Source organism: Phyllostomus hastatus, unplaced genomic scaffold (assembly GCF_019186645.2).
Source record: "Phyllostomus hastatus isolate PE091 unplaced genomic scaffold, TTU_PhHast_1.1 phas_contig_118, whole genome shotgun sequence".
NCBI lineage: Eukaryota > Metazoa > Chordata > Mammalia > Chiroptera > Phyllostomidae > Phyllostomus > Phyllostomus hastatus.
In genome coordinates, this window is record NW_025333543.1 from 9,902,843 (window position 1) to 9,927,500 (window position 24,658).

Here is a 24,658-nt window from a genome sequence, read left to right on the forward strand (position 1 = left end):
TAAGCATATATACAGCACTTTGAAAAACATATTAAATGTACTAAAATATGTGTATCCCTGAAATCATGCATCTATTTCCCACTCAATATAGATTTGTTCAAGTCCTTGATTTTAAACGTTCTTGATCCTTCTACTTAGTTTCAATACCTTTAACTTACATGGGGTATATTTGTTAAATCTAATGGAAAATGTTTATGATCATACGAATTCTTCTTTATCTCTTATATATTATATCCTACTTGTTGGTCAGTAACATTTAAAAATATCAGAATAGACTGAGTATTTCCATAGGCTAATGTTGCCCATTGATTTCCATATGTTTCACAAAAAGAACTACTGGATAAATATTTCCTTTTAACTCTCAACAGTATCTGTTTAGTACTTGGTATGCAGCTATTGAATGAATAATGTTAACTACTAGTATTTTAGCATTTAAAAATCAAAATGTATATAATTAGCACTTTAACTATCAATATCATTTGTTTTTGCATAAATTTTTTAAAAGACTTTATTTATTTATTTTTTAGAGAGGGAAGGGAGGGAGAAAGAGAGAGAGAGAAACATCAATGTGTGTTTGCTGGGGGTCATGGCCTGCAACCCAGGCATGTTCCCTGACTGGGAATTGAATCTGCGACACTTTGGTTTGCAGCCTGTGCTCAATCCACTGAGCTACGCCAGCCAGGGCTTGTTTTTACATAAATTTTTATTTAAATAGTTAGAATTTGCTATTGGCAAAACTCTCATGCTTACTACACAAACACCTTTGTTTGAAAACATAAAATAAATTCCAAAATATAAGAATAGACTCCTTTATTAAGATGGAAAGGTTTAGTTTCATGAAGCTCAAATTTTTTTTTTGATTGTTAATTTTGAGTGACTAACTTCAATTGACTGATATCTTGAAAGATGTCATCACATCAAACAAGATTTTTAAGTAATTTCTTCAAAAAGAAGTTTCAAAGGACAATTCATAACATTTAGAAAACAAATAAAAATGGAGATAGTAAAAATTCAATTTTACTAATTTTCTTCTAGTACAAAAACAAAAGTAATATAATTATATATGTATAAGGGGGAACACACAAAAAACCTAGAATTTATTTATTAAAAATTTGTGTATTTATTCTTACATATTTGAACTTCAGTAACCTTCAAAGTACACTCCATTTGATGCAATACACCTATTAAGACCTTTTTCCCATTGTTCAAAACAGTTTTTGAACTCATTCATTTTGATACTTTTTAGTGATTCTGCCATTATTTTTTCACCTCTTCCACAAACAAACATTTCCCTTTGAGAATTTGCTTTATCCAAGGAAACAAAAAAATCACTTGGGGTGAGATGGGGTGAATAAAGAGTGTAGGGTATGTGGGTCATGACATTTTTGGACAAAAACTGCTAAACACTTAGCTCAGTGTAGGCAGGTGAGCTTGTAAATCAGCCATCATGAAATGGGAAAACACATTGGAAGAGTCTTCAGAAAAATTCACTAAAGCCAAATGCAGCCTCTTAAAACAATGCCAGGTGATACACTGATACAGATGCTTTCCTAGAACACTCATCTAGTGGGTGAAGCCTGTACTGCAAGGAGCATGCCCTCCAGAAGATAATTTCAGTTTTGGGAGTCCACTCTTGTAATTTAATGGTAGATTTAGAAAAATTGCAAGTTTTATCATCTTCATTTGTATAAAGTCAGTTTGAAATGAGAAACAATTCACGCTTAAACATTTGTAATTTGGGGGATATTTTAGTTTAACATATCATTGAATTAAGCTAAGAAATGTAACTAAAACAATAAATGGAAAAGTTTACTTTTAAAAGAAAACATTTGTTAATACTTTTTAAATGACAATCTTAGGCCAATGAGCAATTAAATAACTAAGTTTATTGATATAGTCATAAGGTAACTATTTACTTAATTTTACTAAAGATATATTTTTAAAAATAGTAACCCTGATTCCTTGTAATAAAATTTAGAATTTTATATTTTAAATTTAGGCCCACATTAGAGAAAGATTGAATTTCTTATTTAAAGAAGTAAAAGAGAAGGCCATATAATTAAATATAACTAGAAATGATAAATTAGCTCTTATTTTGTCAGTTAAGAAATTATAAAACAAATCTTTACTTGTATGATTCAATGGTTTTCCAGTTTATTATTTTTAAGATTGGTTTCACTTTTATAAATTAAAATGACATTTACCACAAAAATTCTACTGTTGAATGAACTAATGTTTGTTTTGACTTGCAATAATTTGTATATAGCTGCCATTAGGACAGTAATTAGAACCACCACTCCAGTTGAACAGATAAAAATCATGCTTATCTGTTTATGAAAAAGAAAATATTTCTTTTCCCAAGTATATGCAATCATTAAAAGGGGATAGAAAAATTTGAGTGAACAAATGATTCTTTAATTTCATATATACATGTATAGTTGGCTTTATTCAGAATATAATTGGAAACGCCCAACTAAATTTCCCATACTTTTCACCCTGGCTAAGGATAAAACATATACATTTTAATTTTTCTACTTAAAGTCAGAAGTTACCTTTAATCCTAATACACTTAATAAATCTCCTTACTCCCTTATTCTATTTTCAAATGCAGCCATTTAGTGTTTAATTGCAGTAGACTATTATTTTAAGATAATTATAATAAATGTTTCTCTTTTAAGATACATTGCCAATCTTAAGGATGAAGTACACAATTCTGTCCTATATCCTAATAGATCTGATTGTGAGCTGGAATTCCAAAGTTCCATTTAAAGACAATGAGTTTTAAGATATATGACAAAAAGGTAGATTAAGGTTAATGGAACATAATTTTATAAATTGAATGTGTGGTAGGTAGATAGACATGAGCACAGCAAAAGCAATGGGCCAGATATAGAAGGTCACCAGGCAGAAAGCCCCAATGTGCCTAGCAATGGGAAAACAAGGACCTTGCCCCCAGGTTAACCTTTCTTCCCCTAGCATGTTGCTGATCTTATGATTTAAAACCCCTGAGTTTTCATATCACTGATCATGGAGCTTGGACCCTCCCCACCCCTTTCCTTCTCTGGCATGTTACTAGTCATGCAGCAGACCCCCATGGAGGAGGAACAAGGGGCAGAAGAGTGGCTCCAGGTGACTCCCTTCTGGTTCCTTGTATGACCACACTCGTAAGCATTAACCTCCAGGAATAACAGCTAGGCTTCAGTGGTGTTTCAGCTATAGACCCAGAAAAACAGCAAAACCAGACAAGTGATGCCATAGCTGATACCAGAATCAGCTTCACTGACTAATGACTCCCTGCCCTGGTATTGACCAATCAGTGGAAATTACAACCTGAAAGGACACACCTGGAAAGGTGATGTGTACTCTTTTGAGATTCTCCTGTGGGAACTCCCTTAAAATACCCATCCTTAAAACCCTTAGGATGAAGGACTCAAGGCACCTCTCTCTATGGAACAGGCCTGCTCTTTTTCCCGACCCCTCCCCACAGGCACATTTTCCTTGCCTCTCTCTTTCTGTTAATTTCCAAGGGTGCTTCTTTTGACTCTGTAATTTGATCCCTGAGCCCATGCCGCTCAGCTGGCTCACGTCTTCCATGGCTCACGTCTACCTCTGTGACTTCCTAAATAAACTTTTTCTTATAGTTTGAATGTGGACTCTGAATTTTTTCCTAGCCAGAACTCAAGTACCCAAATTGCTGAACAGAGGTCAAATTGCCAGTTACATTCTGGTACCGCTTTCACCAACAACAAATATACAGATAATTTCTCTAAGATTTCTTATCCTACCTTCAGAATTTGACATTTATTCTGATTTATATAACATCGTTTAAAGAAACTGAATTTTATATGATTTGAAGGCTCACTTCCTGCAGTGGTGATTAAAAAACATAACAAAATTCTTTAGGATTTACCATTCTATTTGATTTATAAAATTGAGAGCTCTGATACAAATGGCTGTAATAAAATTAAAAATAGATGTAATTTCCTTGATTATTAATGAATACAAATAGATTACATCCAATCTCAGAATCAAAATAGCTGCCTATTGAGGTACAATTGATACCATTCTACTTTGTGTCTCATCAATAGAGACTCAACAAACATTCATCTATGGATCTAAGGACCTTTATATTTCTAATATATTAGCCAGAGAAATAAAAGAAAGTTAAATTACATCTTGACACCTGGCCATTAAGTCAGTTTTGTTGATTCTCCAAAAGTCCTGTAAACAATTCATCTAAAAATCATATTTTTAACTTGTACCTTGGACTAAGTTTTAGTCAGAAATGTCGGATGGATATATAGACACACAAAGTATATATCCTGTTTCTAATTCCCATTTCAATAACTTGGGTTCTTGCTCCCTGAAAATTGGGCCCTGTGGCTGTGGCCAGTTCCCTCCCTCCACCATGTGGGTCAACCATTTTTCTGGACTGTTGTCTATTTCCCTTTTCAAATTGCCCTGAGGAGATGCTGGATGTTGGTGAAACTGTCTCCTGGAATCTCTACAGAGACTGTTCTCCACTAGAATTACATATTATTCACATCATTAAGCCTGTTTAATTTCTGATACCACCTGACCTGCTGGAACTATTCCTTTGATTAAATTAAACCACAGGACTGACTAAAAGTTCAGTTTTCTCATGAACTCGGCTCAATTATGCTCTGTTGGTTCTAAACCTAAGAATGGAAGAGGGAATAAAAACAGTATTTACCTTTAATTCTAAATCTAGTACATTACGTCCTTCTTTGATCTGCTAATTAACAAAAGGGACCTTAGATTTAATGTCGCAAATGTAAATTTATTGATAGTAAAATAACATTGTGTGACATATGATTACATTTGCTCCTGTCCTTTGTGTCTTGCTGAGTTATTCCATTTTCCATCTTCAGAGACTAAGATGGTGTTGAGCAAAATAAAGAATGTTTCCACTAGTTATATTTAATTATTTGGTCATCTGTTGTTGACATACATTATTTAATTCTCTCCTAATGAAAGAAACTGATGGCAGAATGTAGGAACTCTGAGATAAAGTTTTAAACTCTGTTTACTAGTGCCAAAGTATTAAAGTATACTGCGGTACTTATGTGACTGATCAATTTTAAAGTCTGCCAGAGTAGTCAAAATGCAGTACTTTTAACATTTATTAAAATACAGCATTTATGTAAACTATTTTGATATTAAATAATATTCTGAAATAATACTTGATTATGTAATAAACATCTTTAGTCATGAAATGCCTATTTTCTCCAAATATACATCTACTTCCCAAGCCTTATGTCAAAGTTAAAATATTCCATAGGTATGTAAAAACCTTCAATTTTCCCTGGTACTAGAAATAGAAAAAAATAATAGTGAATAGCAATATTACTTTTTTAAACAATTCACTCAGTGGTTTTTTGACCCTTAGGGAAAGAAAATTTCTAAGACTCAACTAGTGTTAGCACAAATGAAGATATACTTTCTAACAAAATATCTTCCTTAGATATAAAATGGAAGCAGTAAGCTACAATACTGTTGGCTAAAGCATTCTGACAAACTGAGCCTAAATTATGGGTATTCATATCATGGATGTCAGGTATCAATTGTGGAGTTCTATAAAATTCCTTCAAGACCCTGTAGGAAACCACAAATTTCCACAATTGTCATGGTGGGGATATAACACTTTTTTCAGCTGAAGACACTGCACCTCTGGGAGGATGTTTTTATTAAGAGGAACTAGAATGAGTTATAATTGCCACATATGAGGTCTGGGATAATGTAAAAAAAAGAACAGTAACTACTGAGGCACACTTGTAGGACTTAAAAAAGGTAAGATAATAAAGAACTCGCATAATCATAGTTGTCGACAATCACTTTGGAAAGAGACTTCAAAGCTAACTAGCAAAGTGAATGAAAACATTTAGAGATTAAATAAAAATGTAATTAAGTCAGAACAACAATTATGAGGCCCAGAAATGTTAGGAACAAAAGTAAAGGAGAATTAGAAAAATTGTGAAACGTTGTCAATTAGAAAATCTGTGAAAAATATGTAAAATAATAAAAATGCTTTTATGTTTAGAGCTTCATAATACATCTTAATGATCCTAAATATCTGCAAAATAGTGTAGGTTTAATAGGCATTCAGACAATGAGAGAGAGCATTTCATTTGCTCAAGTTGTCAGTCACTTTCAACTGCTTTCCCCTGAAATACAGAGCCAATTTCAAATTCTTTTGTCACAGGGAGATCTAAGATCTGTAGGGATTTAATATAAAATGTCACTAACCAAAAGTGTAGGGTTTGAAATTCCACATGTGCCTACAAATAGCAGTTTAAATTTTAAGTCATCCAAAGAGAACAGAAGAAAGGCAATATTATATACATTATGTTTCATGAAAATTCATAATTTACATTCAATTTTCAATACTGTTTTTACAAAGTGTGAGTCTAAAAGTCCCTTTTAGCTGTATTTGGTTGCAAAATATTATTGCCAGAAGAGGTTGAAGTTTATTATTGGAATAATAATAACAACTAAGGCTCTCAAGATGCAGAAGATCTTATAAAGATGAATAGGATGTGCAATGTACAGAAAGTTCTGGGGCATGTAGAATCTTCATTAAACATGTTAATCAAAAAGATGAATCTCCATTGCAGTCTTGAAATGGAGTGCTGCACTACTACTGTATTTCATGTGATGCCTCATCCTTTGACTTCCGTAACCTAAAGTTTTGGCTTTTACAGATACATAAAATTTATTTTCTAGGCTTATGTGAAGCATATTAACATTCTGATTCTACATAGGAGATCACTGACTCTAAAACTTGCAATATTTGCTTTAATAAGAGGGAGAAAATAATAATCACCAACTAATATAGAATATTAGCAAAATAGAACTATGAAATGATATAGAGGCTAAGAGGATTCAGGAATTAAACAAGAAATCATCTGAAAACTCAATAGTAGGTGACTCCAATAATCAGAAAGGGGAACAACATGACAAAGGAAGACTTTGTGTATAAAGCCATCCAGACAAAACCAGCTGAAGAAGAACATTCATTTTGATTTCTAGAAACAAGATTTAAAAATCAAAACATGAGAATCTCATTTAGTATTTTTACAGGGATAAGAAAGGAATATCTAAGCTAACTTGTTGAGAATGAGGAGAAACAATTGCTTAATAAAAAGAAAACACAATAAGTTGAACTAAATATGGCAGGTACGTAATTAAATTTCTCTTTTTGCCTCAGATTTTCAAAGCTACCAGAATGAATTGATTCTACCAGGAAGAGTTCACCTTTCAGGTCTACTTCCTATACATATTTTTTCATTCATTTAAGTCTAACACATGGGAAAAGAGAGTATGTTTAAATTACTTCTGCTTGAAAATAGCATCAATCCTAATTCTTTAAGTAGTTTTTTAAGAAGCAAATATAAATATAAAACACAAATCTAAAGTAGTTTTATCCTTATTCTGTGGAACTCTGAAAAGTCAGGGGATCAAGGGATATTGGCAAGGAGCTGCATAGGGAAGAGTGTTACAAATTGTAATGATACTCAGTTTAGACTCTTAAAGGGCGTTTTTGTTTACATCACGGTAGCTCCAGAATTCTTTCAACAGCAGTAGAAAATAAAGATTTTAAAAATCGACTTGAGTAAAAAAAAGTCAAAATAAATTTCAAATGTTATTTAGAATTTATATTATTCTACCTGGCTTTAATCTGTCCTACTTCTTGCTAAAATTCACTTGAACATTCATTTGATTTACATTGTATTGATCCCAATATATTTCTTTCTTTTTCAATTCACCTTTGATAAAATAAATACAATTTAATAAAGTTTGGGTGGATTGTCATGAATGCGGTGAAAGAACTTGCCACTTTTTATTCACAAAAACTTGGACAGTTATAAAATACATATTAATGAAATAATTAAATGTCAAAATAAAATTTAACAATTGTACTCTACCAATATTTAGAATGATCTTTTTGCTTTCTCATAAATATCAACACTATATTTAGTTATCTCCACTTCCTAAAATTGCTTGTCCTCCCTTCTTCTTCAGGGTTCTAAGACAATGTGGGACTTTGCTCTTGCAGGTGTTTTTTTTTTTTTTCTTTTTTGAAGTCAAAGTATTTCAAGCTGAACAGTTACCTCCAACTTAATTCTTCCTAATCACTGCCAGATGGCTACTGAATGCTTACTTTGTATGATACAATGTGTTAGGGGTTCACACACTATAATATGTCTAAAAGATAATATTTGTCCTTAAGTTAAGGATATGTGCAAAATGATCATGCACACATATGCCAATATGTACATGCTCACAAGCACACTGTGTTAGTTCCAGATAATAGTACAAGGAATAAGCCCTCCGGAAGTGAAGTAGAATGTGAGTCCTGACAGCAAAATTACTTGGGAAAGCCTACTGGGAAAATAGGGCTAGGACCTTAGGTGAAGATGGAATTTAGGTGAGGAAAATAAAAAAAAAAGCTAAAAATAAAGAAAAGGGCAGAAAGGCAAACAGTTAAGGCAAAATAAATGCATTAGTTTGAAAAATATTTTGTTCAGGGCACTATAGGAGTAAAAGGTGGACTGGAGGTGATACAGTGTTTAGTATGGAGCTTCAAAATGCAGAATGTGTGGATAATAATTTGGCATATCTTATTTTCCAAAAATAATTTATAAGAAGCAATAACCCATAGCTATTCTGCTCTTCTAAAGCTTTAAAATATCTTCTGCACTCATCTGCACTGAATATAGAATACTTCATATTCTACTATATAAAATTTTACTATTTTGGACTTGAATGAAAAGACTACAAAATAAGTTTCAGTTTTAATTTGTCCTGAAGGTTAAGGACATTTATGTTCTTGAATTCAGCAAACAAATGGTGAACTCATTACTTTCCCTCTTGAACATATTCTCTTGTGTCCATTGTTCTTTCTAGGCTTTTAAAGTTGCTATGATTTTTCCTAAATTTCCTCTTTGTCACCAGCACTCAATCAATTATCTTGTTCTGGGTATCTATTTTTACAGCATTTCTTGTAACAATTTCTTGCTTTTCACTCTTGTACTTAAGTCAGATGCTATATATTGCAGGAATTTCTTCTGCTTCCAGTCTCTCTCAACTTCAGCATATCCTACCATACATGAGCTTCATTCAGTCATGATTCATTCAGTACTCTTTAAATTTACTCTACCTACAGCACAGTAGGTAGATCCTGATCCTGTGAAACTCAGGCTCACAACATTAACTAGTTCCATACTGAATAAAATATAATCTATAACTTGATAATTAAAACACTCCACAGTCTGGTCCCACTTCATATCTTCTAAATTCTATTTTTATACTCTAAAATACTTTCACTTTTTATACTCTAAATTCCTATCAAAACTAATAGTCAATGTTTTCTAGGCACATATCATGAGTTACTGTTCTGGGTTGACATTATTCTCACTATTTGTTTTATTTATTTATTTATTCATTCATTCATTCATTCATTCATTCATTTATTTATTTACTTATTTTTGAAGAGAGGGGAAGGGAAGGAGAAAGAGAGGGAGAGAAACATCAATGTGTGGTTGCCTCTCATGTGCCCCTTACTAGGGGCACAACTTGGCTTCCAACCCAAGCATGTGCCCTGACTGGGAATCGAACCAGTGACCCTTTGGTTTGCAGGCTGGCGCTCAATCTACTGAGCCACACCAGTCAGGGATATTTTCACTATTTGAATTGATCATTGCCTACAAACTTAGGTAACATCATTTTATCTCAAAAATCACTTATTCCTCTGACTCTACCTGATCAGTACCATACATTCTAGCTTCATATTGTTTAACCTTCATGGATCTTCATGAATTATAAGAAGAGATAGGAGGAAAAGATAAGGGACTGTCAGGGAAACTTACTACATGTTTATGAAGTAACTAAACTGTATGAAATGGGAAATATTTTAATGTTTATTGTCTTATTTATAGTAGCAATCAGGTATTACAAGAGATAATAAAAAACAGTAAATGTGTGCATAGCACTATGCGGGACACACAGAGCAATGATTATGTTACAGGCATTCATTCTGTTTGCATGTAACCTGTGTGGTAGGTATTATTACTTATCTCATTTTTATCTGAGAAAACTGAGGGAAAATGTGAATCCTATTTACCTATTAAGTGCTAAATCTAGGCATAGAACCCATGTAATCTGTCACCATAGCACATATACTACTGATATCACCTAGTTTTTATGATTCTAGTTTCTAATGGCATCAATATAACTATCCCACTCCAAAATAATAACACGTACCATGACTTCAATTCAGGACCCATAAGCATGCTATTTAAATGGTTTATACAAGAGATTCCAAGATGGTTACAGAGTAGGTAGAAGATACACTAACCTGCTCCAGACCCCAAACTGGATTTACAGCAAAATTAAAGAGCAATCAACCTGAATAATCAATTGAAGACAAGCTAAACTGAAACATTATAAACAAGGATTTACAGAAGAAGCCTTATAGAGACTGGTAAGAAAGGCAGAGACACAGAAAGGGCTGGCCACCACAACCAGGCACAGCAGGGACTAGAGAGATATCCCAGCTGCAAAACTCCCTCTCATCAGGAATATGAGGTTTCAACCACATGTAGGGATCCCCAATCCAGAGCAATAGAAATGGGAAGAGGTGCTCACATAGCATCTGGTGCTGAAAAGCAGCAGAGATTCAGTATTTATGGGAGACCCAGCCCAGTCAGCAACAGCCCTAATGGGAAACTCTTTTGATATGTTCCCCTGAGACCGGAGTGGCCAAGCTGTTTCCTACATATGGGATGGCAGGTGCACTCATCCTGAACCTGCAGCAAGTCACTCCAGGGGATATTAGACTCTGGTAGAGACTGTGTGCTTTCACTGTGGAGTAGAGGCCACCATCTGCTTATTGACTGTCTGACTATGTGAGCCCAAAGTAAAGAACCCACTAGCCCTGTCCTCACAACCATAGCTGCCTTCCTCTCACAACATATGGACGGGGTTGTGATTCAAAAGCAGCCTGGGCCTACTCTAGTCTTTCTTTGGAATGCTCTAAAGGAAGATCAGAAAACCTCAGGGTGAAGCAGAGTAGGTGACAGGTACAGGTGGTTCTCAGGGAGCCTCAGTCTTTTTGCAGATTTTCCCCCAGCTGTAAGTTGGAGGAAGCAGGCCTTTGTACAAAGTTTGGTCCCTTCCAAACCCACCCAGGTCCAATACACACACAGTCACAAATAGTAAACAGCTCAGTAGCACCAGACAGGTAGCCCAAGGCCGGTTATACACATCTACCATGTAACTGAACCCCACCCAAGTGATATCGGAAGCAATAAAACCAGTGGTGGACTGCAGACCACACTGAAGCTTGACCCAACTAACCACACAAGTAGCATACACCAAAGGGGATTCCAGCAGGCACCAAACCCTGTTGGAAACTCGACCTTGAGAAATAGTTTCTGCATAGCATCTCACACACAGTGATTGAGGTTTATTCTTATAGTCAGCCAACATGAAGGGTTAATTTTACTCATGAATGAGTAAAAAACATTCAAGGTTCAATTACAACAGGAGAGTGCACAAAACCCTCAAGAAAGATTCCTGGAACACAAATCTCTGGTGATCTAGAAGACTGTGCTACTGGTCCCAACAAGACACCTTCATCATAAAGCTGTCATAACAAGCTTGGAACTCATAGCAGATTCATCTAATACACAAAGACAAAAGGAAGAAACAAAAAATATATGCCCCAAATGAAAGAACAAGATAAAACCCCAGAAAAAGAATGAAATGAAATGGAAGTGGTCAAAATACCAGATGGAGAGTTTCAAACAATGGTTATAATGATGCTCAAGAACTGTAGGAGAAAAATGAATGATCTCAGTGAGAACTTAAACAAAGGGAGAGTAGGCAATAAAATTGGTATAAAAACCATAAAAAAGAATCAGTCAGAAGTAAAGAGAACATTATCTGAAATAAAGTTAATGAACAGTAGGTTAGGTGAAGCACAGGATCAAATCAGCAGATAAGAGGACAAGGTAACAATAAGCTCCAAGTAGAGCATTAAAAAGAAGGGAATTAAAAGAAATGAGGAAACTCTAAGAGACATCTGGGACAATATCAAGTATAACAACATCCACATCAGAGAGGCACCAGAAGAACTAGAGAGTGAGAAAGACATTGAGAAACTTTTTAAAGAAATAATGGCTGAAAACATCCCTAACCTTGTGAAAAGAAAGTCACACAAGTTCAGGAATCACAGAGAATCTCAATCAAGATCCACTCAGGGTAGCATCATAATTAAAATGCAAAGGTTTAAAGAGAAAGAGAGAATATTAAAGGCAGCAAGGGAAAGACAGTTATGTACAGGAGAGTTCCCATAAGGCTTTCAGCTTATCTGTCAACAGAAACACTTCAAGCAGAGGGACTGGTATGATGTATTCAAAGTAATGTAAAGCAAAGACCTGGAAGCAACACTATTGTATCAAGCAAGATTCTCATTTAAAATTAAAGTCAAAATAAAGAGGTTTGGAGACAAAAAATAGGCTCAAGGAGTTCATTAACACCAAACAAGTACTGCAAGAAATGTTAAAGGGACTGATAAAGAAGAGAAAAGAAGAAGAAGAGGAAGAAGAAAAGAAGAAGAAGAGAAGGAGGAGGAGGAGAAAGCAGAGAAGGAAAAGCAGAAGAGGAAGAAGAGGGGAGCGAGAGGTATAGAGAATAAAGTGGAAATAAATAAGTGCCTAACAATTATGGTTTTAATGTGAACAGATAAAGTACTCCAATCAAAAAGCATAGGTTAGCTGAATAGATAAGAAAATGTGACCCATATATATATATATATATATATATAGTCTACAAGAGACCCACCTCAGAACAAGAGAAACACACAGATTGAAATTGAAGAGGTGGAGAAAAATATTCCATGCAAATGGAAATTTAAAAAAAAAAAAAAAACTGGAGTAGTAGTAATTGTATCTGACAAAATAGACTTCAAAGCAAAGGCCATAACAAGAGACAATAAAGCTTACTACAGAATACCAAAAGTTCAACTCAACAAGAGGATATAACCCTTGTAAATATATGTACACAATATAGGATCACCTAAAAAATATCTTGGTTGACTTAAGGGAGAGATTGTCAGCAATATACTTATAGTACAGGATTTTATCACCCCACAGACAACAATAGATAGATCTTCCAGACTAAAAATTAACAAGGCAATTGTGATCTTAAATGATATCTTAAAATGGATGAATTTAATTGATATTTACAGAACATTTATCCTAAAGAAGCAGAATACATATTTTTCTCAAGTGCACATGGTGCATTTTCAAAAATAAGCCATGTGTTAGGACACAGGACAAATCTTACTAAAGGACATGTTACTAAATAATGAATGGGTTAACAATGATATAAGGAAACAAATCAAATATTAAATGGAAACAAATAAAGATAAACACACAAAAAGCCAAAATCTATGACAAGCAGTGAAAGCAATCATGAAAGAAAAGTTCATAGCATTACAAACCCAACACAAAAATCAAGAAAATCAAAAACAAACAAACCCTACATTTAAAAGAGCTACAAAAAGTACAACAAAGTCCAGAGTAAGTAGAATGAAGAGAATAAGAAGATTGGACTGAAAATAAAGTACATAGGACTAAAAACACAATACAAAAGATCAATGAGCAAGTTGGTTCTTTGGAAAGAAAAACAAAATTTTAGCCAGACTTGTCAAGAAGAGAAGAGATAGGGCCCAAGTAAATAAAATCAGAAATAAACCCTAGTACTGTTGGTGGGAATGCAAACTAGCACAATCACTGTGGAAAACAGCATTGGAATTTCCTCAAAAAAAAAACTAAACATGTAACTGCCCTTTGACCTGGTCATTCCACTTCTTGGGATTATACTCTGAGAACCCTTAAACTCTAATTCAAAAGAATCTGGCACCCCAATGCTCATAACACCACAATTTACAATAGCCAAGTGTTGGAGGCAACCTAAGTGCCCATCAGTAAATGAATGGATAAAAAAACTATGGTACATTTACCCAATAGAATACTATACAGCAGAGATAAAGAAGGAGCTCCTACCCTTTATGAACAGCATGGCTGGATCTGGAGAGCATTATGCTAAGTGAAATAAGCCAGGCAGTGAAAGACAAATACCATATGATCTCACCTATAAGCAGCACCTAATCAACAAAACAAACAAGCAAGCAAAATATAACCAGAGACATTGAAATAAAGAACAAAGTCACAGTAACCAGAGGGGAGGGGAGAGAAGCATAATGAGGGAGAATAGGGGAAGGTCCATCAAGGGACATGTATAAAGGAGCATGGACAAAGCCAAAAAGGGTAGGATCAAGGGTGGAAGATGGGGATGAGTGGGGCAGGGCAGAATGGAGGGAGGAAAATAGAGACAACTGTATTTGAACAATAAAAATAATAATAAAGAAAATGAATAAAAGAGAAGTAACAACTGAAACCATAGACATATGAAAGATTTCAAGAAAATACTATAAAAAACTATATGCCAAAAATTGGACAATCTGGATGAAATGAATAAATTCCTAGAAACATACATTCTTTCAAAATTGAATCATTAAGAATAAAAAATATGAATAGACCAATTATAAATAATGAAATTGAAGCAGCATTCAAATAACTGGATGGCTTACAGGCAAATTTGATCAGATATTCAAAGAAGAAATAACACCTATCCTTAAATTACTCTGAAAAATTCAAGCATAGGGAAGAGTTCCAAGCTCTTTAATGAGGCCAGCATTATCCTAATTCCAAAACCAGTCACTACAAAGACACTACAAAGAAAGAAAATCATAGGCCAATATCTCTGACAAAAATAGACGCTACAATCCTCAACAGAATATTGGAAGCTAGCCCTGGCTGGCATAGCTCAGTGGATTGAGCGCGAGCTGTAAACCAAAGTGTCGCAGGTTCAATTCCCAGTCAGGGTACATGCCTGGGTTGCAGGCCATGACTCCAGCAATCACACATAGATGTTTCTCTCTCTCTTTCTCTATCTCCCTCCCTTCCCTCTCTAAAAATAAATAAAATCTTAAAAAAATATTAGAAGCTTAGATCCAGCAATTTTTAAACAGATCAAACATTATGATCAAATGGGATTTATTCCAAGGATGTAAGGTTGGTACGATACTCACAAATCAATAAACGTGATATACCACATGTATAAAATGAACAAACGAAAGCACAAGATAATACCAAGATACAGTAAAAGCATTAGATAAAATTTAGCACCAATTAATCATAAAAACTCTCAGCAAAGTGGGAATAGAGAGAACATACCTCAACATAATAAAGGCCATATATGACAAACCAATAGCCATCATAATATTCAATGGGCAAAAACTAACAGTATTTCCCTTAAAATCTCCACTCTTAGGTAACATTGTACTGGAAGTCCCACCTATAGCAATCAAACAAAAAGAAAATATAAAAGGCATCCAAACTGAAAAGGAGGAAGTAAAACTTTCATTATTCACAGACACACCATATTTTACACAGAAAATCCTAAAGGCATCACCAAAAAGCCATTAGAGCTAGTAAATAAAACCAGCAAAGTAGCAAGATATAAAATTAATATTCAAAATTCAGTGGCATTTCTATACAACAAAAGTAAAATATCAGAATAAGAAACAAAAAATCCCATTTAGTATTGCAACAAAAAAATAAGATACCTAAGAATAAATTTAACCAAGGAAGTGAAAGAGACCTGTAGTTGGAAAAGTATAAGCCATTGAAGAAAAAAATCATTTAAGATACAAGTAAGTGGAATCATACGCTGTGTTTATGGATTGAAATAATTAACATCATTAAAATGCCATACTACTCAAAGCAATCTATAAATTCAATACAATTCCTATGAAAATCCTAATGGCATGTTTCACAGATCTAAAACAAATATTACAAAAAAGTATATGGATCCAAAAAAGACCCCAAATAGCCTTAGCTATCTTGAGAAAGAAAAACAAAGTTGGAGGTATCACAGTACCTGATATCAAACTACATACTACATGGCTATTTTAAACAAAGTACAGTTGTCCCTCGCTGTATCGAGGTTCACTTATTACAGCTTCACTGTGTTGTGGGTTTTTAAAAAATATATATATGTAATTTTGTGTTGAGGAGTTTTCGCTATATTGCAGGACTTTGTGGTATATAGGTATTTATATAATATTTATGATTTTAATTACTTTTGCCTAAAGATTTAAAACAATATAAAAATATTAAAATGTTAATTCAAACATATTAAAAGAACATTAAATCAAAATAAAATACAGTATGTACTTCATCAGCAGATGAATACCATACTGTACACAATGGAAATGCAGTACTCTACTACTGCTTGCGCAAGTTTGCCAATGTGATATTGTACACAGCACACTATTGGCTAATGAAATGGAAGGTGACCAATCACAGTACTGTGTTCTATATCCTCGGTGCTGATTGGCTCAGTGAACATAGCATCAGTCTGTTTGCTCTCCCGCACTGTGCCCATATGTTCAGCATCTCTCCTTGTCCACTTCACATCAACGTCTGATTGCTGCATGTAGTGTTGCTCTGCGGTGTTGTGTTTTTGTGAAATTTTTGTAAAAGTTTGAATTTATTTCAAGCCCTATTATGCCACCCAATTCTTCTGTACCTTCTAAGGCTTCTGGCAGTGAACCCAAGTGCCAGAGGAATATGCTTACCTTAAAAAAAAAAAAAGTGGAGCTTTTCCACATTTTAAAGGAAGGCAAAAGCTACATGGCTGTAGGCCACCATTATGGGTTCAACAAATCTACTGTTCACTGCATAAAGAAAGATGAGAAGAATATTAGGTCTACAGCAACAATGACTTTTAACAATACTGCAAAGAGGGTGGTCACTTTCCACAATAAAGCCATTATGATGATGGAGTCTGCATTGGCCCTGTGGATAAATGACTATAGGAAGAATAATATCTCACTGGATACCATCACTATCCAGACAAAGGCCAAGAAACTTTATGATAGTTCTGTAGAAAGCACTGATGTTCAGGATAGTGATGAGCATGAAGACAAGGATGAGGACGCAGAAGCAGGACCATAGCATGCTTCTCCTACCAGACCAACCCCATTCAGTGCCAGTAAGAGCTGGTTTGACAAATATCAGAGATGCTTTGGACTCAAGAGCGTATCTCTGCATGGAGAAGCTGCCTCTGTGGATAAAAAGCAGCATCAGCATCTCCTCATAACTATGTTCATCACTCAGAAGAAGATCAGCTATACCTACGCTTTTAGCGGAAATAGAAGTAACAGCCCAGGGCAAAGAACTGCACCACCTGATGAAGTGCCTGATGAAGTGGTGCCTTCAGAAGAGCTGTAATGCTCTTCTTGGCTGTGCAGTACATTCATCTCATCATCATCACCTTCATCACCATCAGTACTGCACAGCTACATAATTCATGACCTTCATCATTCAAGTTGTAGTATACTTCACTGGTGAGTACCCATATAGAATTTTATATGTTGTTAAAATGACATAGGTTTAAGAGTGAAGAAAGTGTTTAAGATCACATGAAGTGTTTATAAGAGTGTGGGAAAGGTTAATAAGAGAGTTGGAAAGTTTTATAGCAGTGTGGGAAGGGTTTATAAAGCCTTAAAATACATATAAATAATAAAATAAATATAATGCTGCTACTTCTCGGATTTTCACCTGTCACGGGGGTCTCTTGAACATAACTCCCGCAATAGGTGAGGGATCATTGCAACCTGGTACTGGTATAAAGACAGGCATATAGATCAATGGGACAAAACAGAGAGCCCAGAAATAAACTCATGCCTATGGTGTGAATTAATATTTGCAAAGGAGGCAAGAGTATAGAATGGAGTAAAGACAATCTCTTCAATAAATATTATTAGGAAAATGGAAAGGTAAATGCAAAAAAAATTGAAACTAGACTACCTGCTTACATCATATTCAGTAATAAACTAAAAATGGATAAAATACTTCATTGTGATTTGTGAAACCATAAAAATCCTAAAACACAGGCATCAAAATTTGAAACATCTCCAGTAGTAATATTTTGCCAATATATATCCTAAGGAAAGGGAAGCAAAGGAAAAATAAACAAATCTGACTACATCAAACTGAGAAGCTTCAGTACATACAAAGCTATGGTACATTCACACAGTAGAATACTATGCAGCCAGACAAAAATGGAAATCTTACCTTTTGAGACAGCGTATATGAACCTTGGTATTATTAAGCCAGTCACTGAAAGACAAATACCATATGATCTTACCTATGTGTGGCATCTAATGAACAAAATAAACTGACAAAGAAAATAAAACCAGAGGCATGGATACATGGAACAGACCGACAGGTATGGAGGAAAGGTGGGGGACTGGATGAAAGAAGGTAAAAGAATTAGCTATAAAACATATCCATAACACATAGACACAGACAATAGCGTTGTGATTGCCAGAAGGAAAGTGGGGTGGAGGTTAGGGGGAGGAAAATGGGGATGGAAAGAGACTGCTTAGGGACATGGGCACATGATGCAGTGAGCAGATGATGTTTTATTGAGTTCTACGCTTGAAACTTGTAGGATTTTGCAAACTCGTGTCACTCTAATAAATATAATTTAAAAATGGTCTATAAAATTATTCCACTTATGTTTAATTTTTGAAGTATTTGAGGTATATTCAGTTATATACTGCCAAATTTTGATTGAAAGAATTAGATCATATTTTTCCTTTGCCTCATAATGTGCATAAGATGCTTACCTTCTTTGAGTACAAGTATATAAAAACTATAGAGATGAAAATACAAAATACTGAAATGACATTTTATCAACAATATTTGACATCTTATATAAAAAAGTTAATGATTCAAAATGAATGTCAACTCAGTATGTTGCATGATAATTTAAAATTTGATTATAATGTATTTAAATTATGTAAGTTTATGTAAATGTAAATGTATATAAATTAGGAAAGGACAAGATTTGGCCTTCCTCTAAGTTTTATCTTTTTCAAAAACTCCAACAAGCTACACTAACTCATGTATGCATAAACATACAATGTATTGACTGTGAACATTTTAATATTATAGAGCCATAGTGGCAATAAATCAAGCATTAAATACTCAATTTTTATATATTGTTTCATTTTTAAATTTTAATTATATTTTATTATTTATGTTATTACAATCATCCCAATTATTTTTCCCTTTTACCCCTCTACCCAGACCACTCTGCACTCCTGAAGGCAATTCTGTTGTCCTAGTCTATGGGTCATGCATATATATTCTATGGCTACTATATTATTTATGCTGTACTTTGCATCCCTATGACTATTCTATAACAACCAATTTGTACTTCTTAATCCCTTCACCATTTTTGCTCATCTCTGCAATCCCCTTCCCATCTGGCAACCATCAAAATATTCTCTGTATCTATGATAGTTTCTGTTCTGCTTGTTTATTTTGTTTTTTAGATTCAATTATTGACAGTTATGTATTTGACATTTTATTGTTATATTTTTTTATCTTCTTAATAAAGACCCTTTAACATTTCATATACTACTTTTTTGGTGGTTATGAACTTTAACTTTTTCTCATCTGGGAAGCTTTTTAACTTTTTCTCATCTGGGAAGGTATCTACCCTTTGATTCTAAATTATGGGTTTTCTGGATAGAGTAATCTTGGTTGTAGGTACTTGCTCTTCATCGCTGACTATTTCTTACCAATACCTTCTAGCCTGTAAAGGTTTTTTTGAGAAATCAGCTGACAGTTTTATGGAGCACTTTTGTAGGTAACTAGATGCTTTTTCTCTTGGTGCTTGTAAAAGTCTCCCTTTGTATTTAACCTTTAGCATTTTAATTATGGTGTGTCTTCGTGTGGGCCTCTTTGGGCTCATCTTCTTTGGAAATTTCTATGCAGCCTGGACTTGTATGTTTATTTTCTTCACCTAGTTAAGGAATTTTCTGTTGTTTTTTTCAAATAAGTTTTCAGTGTCTTGCTCTCTCCTCCTTCCAGCAACCTCCATAATGCAAATGTTTGTAGACTTCAAGTTGTCCAAGAGGCTCCTTATATTATCCTCATTTTTTAAAAAAATCTTTTTTCTTCTCCTTGTTTTGACCTGGTGTTTTTTTGCTAGGTTATATTCCAGATCACTGATTTGACTCTTGACTTCATCCACTCCACAGACGAATCCCTGTAAATTGCTCTTCATTTCAGTTAGTGGATTCTTTGTTTCTGACTGGTTCCTTTTTATAGTTTCCATGTCCTTTTTTAATGTTGTTGAAGTTCTCTATGGGTTTATCTACTCTTCCCTAAGTTCTTAGTATCCTTATAACCAGTGTTTTGAACTCTGCATGTAGCAGATAGAGTGTTTCTATTGTGTTTGTTTAGTTCTTTTTCAGAAGTTTTGTTATGTTCTTTCATTTGGGAATTATTTCTTTGTCTCCTCATTCTTGCAGTCTCCCTGTATTTATTTCTATGTATTAGGTAGAGCTGCTATGTTCCGTGGCTTGATAGAGTGGCCTAATGTACTAGATGTCCTGTAGGGTCCATTAACACATCCTCCCCTATCACCCAAGCTGGGCACTTGAAGTGTGTCCACCATGTGGACTGTGTACACCCTCCACTTGTAGTTCAGCCCTGATTGCTGTTGGAAGGTTAATGAGGGGATTTATACAGGTCAATCAGCTGCAGGGACCTGATATAACCACTGACCACTACCCTCTGATCACTGTGGAGGATTAGCTGTGTCAGGGCCTATTCCACAGAGCAGAACTTACTTCAGCAGGGCCCTCGTGCACACTGGATCCACCCCCTGAATGTGTCAGTTGTAGATGTCATTGGGTGGTTGTGCTCTGACATGGTCTGTAGCTGTATACTGGGTTCACAGACTCTGGGACCTTCTAGGAGGTGCAGGCCAAGGTCAGACTCCACTTGTGTTCTATCCAGGACCACCCAACATAAGCTGCAAAGGAATCTGCAGGTGGCTGCCACTTGTGTTAGACTTGAAGGTATCCAAGCAAGGCTAGAATGTGAACCAAGGCCAGGTACTGCCCAGATAAGGCCTGGGGCCACTTAGTGAGAGGTACGGGGCTCGCTGAGGCTGGATCCTGCTTGTTTGAGAAAATTTAATAAAACCTGAAGCATGAGCTAAGACAAGCCATTCATAAGAACAAGTCACTGGGAACAGCTTGGGTGGGCCCGAATGTTGGGTGGAACAGAGCCTGAAAGAATCACCAGGGTAGGGCAAACAGTGTGAAGCCAGGTTGATGGAGTCTACAACATTGCCCTTGCCTGCTAGCACTACAGGGGGAGGGCTCTGAAAAGGAACAATGGCCTTTGTCAGCACTTCTGTCTAGAGAAAGCTGTCCCTAAGCTCTTGCCCTGATGTTAGACACTTCAGTTCCTCCCCATTTGCCTCTGATACCTTTCAAGCTGCTGCCTTGATGCTGTAGCTTCCAGGTAGTTTTTTCAAGTAAGCCCATGCATTGGCCCTTAAGAGGAACTGCCTGGGACTCCAGAGGTGTTTGTCTTCCTCAGCCTCAATTCCCACTGGTTTTACAACCAGAAGATATGGAGAATTATCTTACTGGCACTGGAACCCTGGGAAGTGGGTACTTTTGTTGGGCTATGACCCCTCACTCTGGAGATTTCCCTCTCAAGCTTTATCCACCACATGTGGATATGGTACCCACCCATTCTGTATGTCTGCCCCTCCTACCAGTCTTGATGTGGTTTCTTCTTTAATTCCATAGTTGCAGGATTTCCCTTCAGCTTGATTTCAGGTGGTTATGAGTAATGGTTGCTCTGTAGTTCAGTTGTAATTTTCCTGTGGTTGTGCGAGTGGTGAGCTGTGTTTACCTATGCTGCCACCATGACCAAAGTCCAAGAAACATCTTATCAGAGAACATTTCTAGTTCTTTCACAAAACCTCAGACTGAGTTATTTGAGTTGTTGAGTATACCCAAAATACCTTGCATAGGGGTCCATGTAATATCTCTTAGAGTTTAGCTTAGCAAAAGTAATTTTTCTTATCAGCAATGGGAAACTTTTTAAAGGAACATATAATTGGAATATACAACATACTCTAGATATTCTATCCCTGATGGTTATACATAAATCTGCTCCATCATTGCACTTCCCAATGAGTCTGGCAAATATCATTCTGAATATCACATAGTCACTCACTTGAGGGGTGCACATGCTGCTGCAGTGACCACCATCACTGGCTGTCCCATGCAATTCCTAGTCAGGATAAGGAACTGACACAGGTAAAAAACTGTTCATTCTCACTGAGTCCACAGCATGCTCTTGGCCACCCACTGCCCGCTGCCTACCCGTCTCCTCACAGTCCTGCACACTGTGTTTATGTGCTTGTCAGCGAGCTCCTGAGAGTTTATGTATTGTTTTAAACATAATATTTTTTCTCTGAGATATTCTACAATTATACTATAGCTAAATTAATAAAATGAAGAACTTAAAATAGTAATTGCCAAATGAAAAAATACTACCAACCTAACAATGCTATAATTTAGCCTAATATTATTTCAGTATCTAAAAATGTAATGTTAATAATCTATTTTACTGAATCAGTATTTTTTATTTTAATATGAACACATTAAAGTGTCTTTCTACATACCCTCTATATATGGTCTATAACAACTATATACTGCATATTAACAACAGGGTGTTGCATCAACAGCTTAAATACTTTTATTATGAATGCCTTTCATTTCTCTGAAGTAGCTCTTTTTTTTTAAGGGGAAAATAGGCTTAACTCTTATTTGCCTTTAAAGTTTTATTGTTTTAGCATTTTATACAGGGAACAAGCATTAGCATACTCAGGAGAACTGCTGAAAGTAAAAGGCCTCCAGCTACCCACTGCCTGGCTGATAGGATAAAGCAGGAATATAAAAACTTTTGTCTGATTGCTCACTTTCCTTGTTTTAGAGTATTGCTACTCTCAAGAGCATATATTCATGTTCTTTCTACTTCAAGTTTTATTACTTCTTTTGTATTATTTAATACATTTAAAGACACTTCTGAAAGACAAATTTTTCCATTTTGAAAAGTCATAGTTTGAAATCTGATGGAACACATTATTGTTCTATTGTTCACAGAGTGTTTTTTTTTTTTTAAGGTGAGAGAGTAAAAGTGCTATAAAGCAAATAGGTGCATGATCTTAAGGACATTACTATGTCAAGTAGAATAAAATGTTTAAAAAGTCAACAAACATAATATTCTATGAAAGTAGGCACATATAAAGGCCACATTTCTCTTTCAGGTCTTTCACTAGATATTTAATTCAAATATAGGGGAAGAAAATATAAAAATGAGACAAAGTAATATATTTACCTCCATGACTTGAAACTGGAAATATATGATGTTTATTATTAGGAAATATGTATAGGCATATGTTATAATTCAATCTAACAGATGAATGGTGTATATATTTCATTATTCACATTCCAATTTATTTCCCTGGATTCTAGGTTCTCCCAGGGTCAGTACTTTTTAGTAAACAAGAAACTGATATGCTTGACCTATGAATAAGGCCAGACATTTTATAAAGTGTTATACACATTTCTAAAATTCACAATACATCAATTTTTAATATATTCACTCTCTCAGCTCCATTGCAAAGATGGTAGGGGAAAGATTTCAGAGTAATTAATGATATAGTTAGCTGCTAAATATTAATAGGAATCGTAGTCTTGCATAAAATATAACATATAAACCTTAACAATACAGATGCACCAGTAATTAAAGTTGAATATCTAATTAAACTAATTTATAAGACAGGCAAAAGTTACACTTTTCTAGTTTCTATGTAAACTGTGGGTAACAGTTAAGCTTTGAATTTTATGGTTTATAAAAATGGGCAATATCTTGACTATAGTTCATAAATGGCTTAGAGACCTGTAATAGTAGTAAAACATATGCCAACTTACTCACTTTATATAAATACTCTTACTGCACCATACAAACTAAACTGTGATAATGACCCATAAGATATAGTAATCTCAGACATTATATCCAAGAGAATGTTAGTAGTATTAAGACTTTGTGGAAACTGTTATTACAATAATTATAGGACATTGGAGAGGTTCTAAAAGATGTCTTAAATTTGATTTTGATACATATTTTCGTGTCATTAACATGGTGCAATTTAGCTCCACTTAAACTTGTATTTTTTACTTATACATCATTCAAAACATCAGAAGAATACTAAATTTCATCAAGTCTGTTAACTACACTTACATATGTGGCTGAGGTGAGCAACCTGGACTGCTGTTCCCATTGCTGTCAATGTGATCCAAGGAGCCATTGAGATCTTCGTGGACTGCCTGTAATAGGCCACTGGATGTATTATTGATCAGTCCAGGGTTACTGAGCAAAGGTAAACTGCTCTCTGCTAAGGCAGCCTAGTAAAATAAAGAGGGTATAAAGCAACCTTTGAACTGATTTTTAAAATATTTTTTAAAACATAAACCTCCTTTTAATTGGTCTGAATCATAATGTAGATATTTTAGAAGCATTTAAATGAAATGTGTGAGAAGGACAAAGATTTCTAATTGGCAATCTGTAGTAGAGATAGATACCAAGGAAATTAAGTGTGATGTAAAAAATAT

General features: G+C 34.9%; 1 protein-coding gene across 4 annotated transcripts in view; it reads right to left on the reverse strand.

Annotated features, from left to right (window-relative positions):
- FOXP2 (forkhead box P2) overlaps positions 1–24,658 on the reverse strand; it is a 328,970-nt gene that overhangs the window by 35,708 nt on the left and 268,604 nt on the right. For all 4 annotated transcript variants that reach the window (XM_045847202.1, XM_045847189.1, XM_045847197.1 and 1 more), the window contains one exon: positions 24,288–24,451. In XM_045847202.1, coding sequence (XP_045703158.1) covers positions 24,288–24,451 — 164 coding nt within the window. The remainder of the gene's footprint in view (positions 1–24,287; positions 24,452–24,658) is intronic.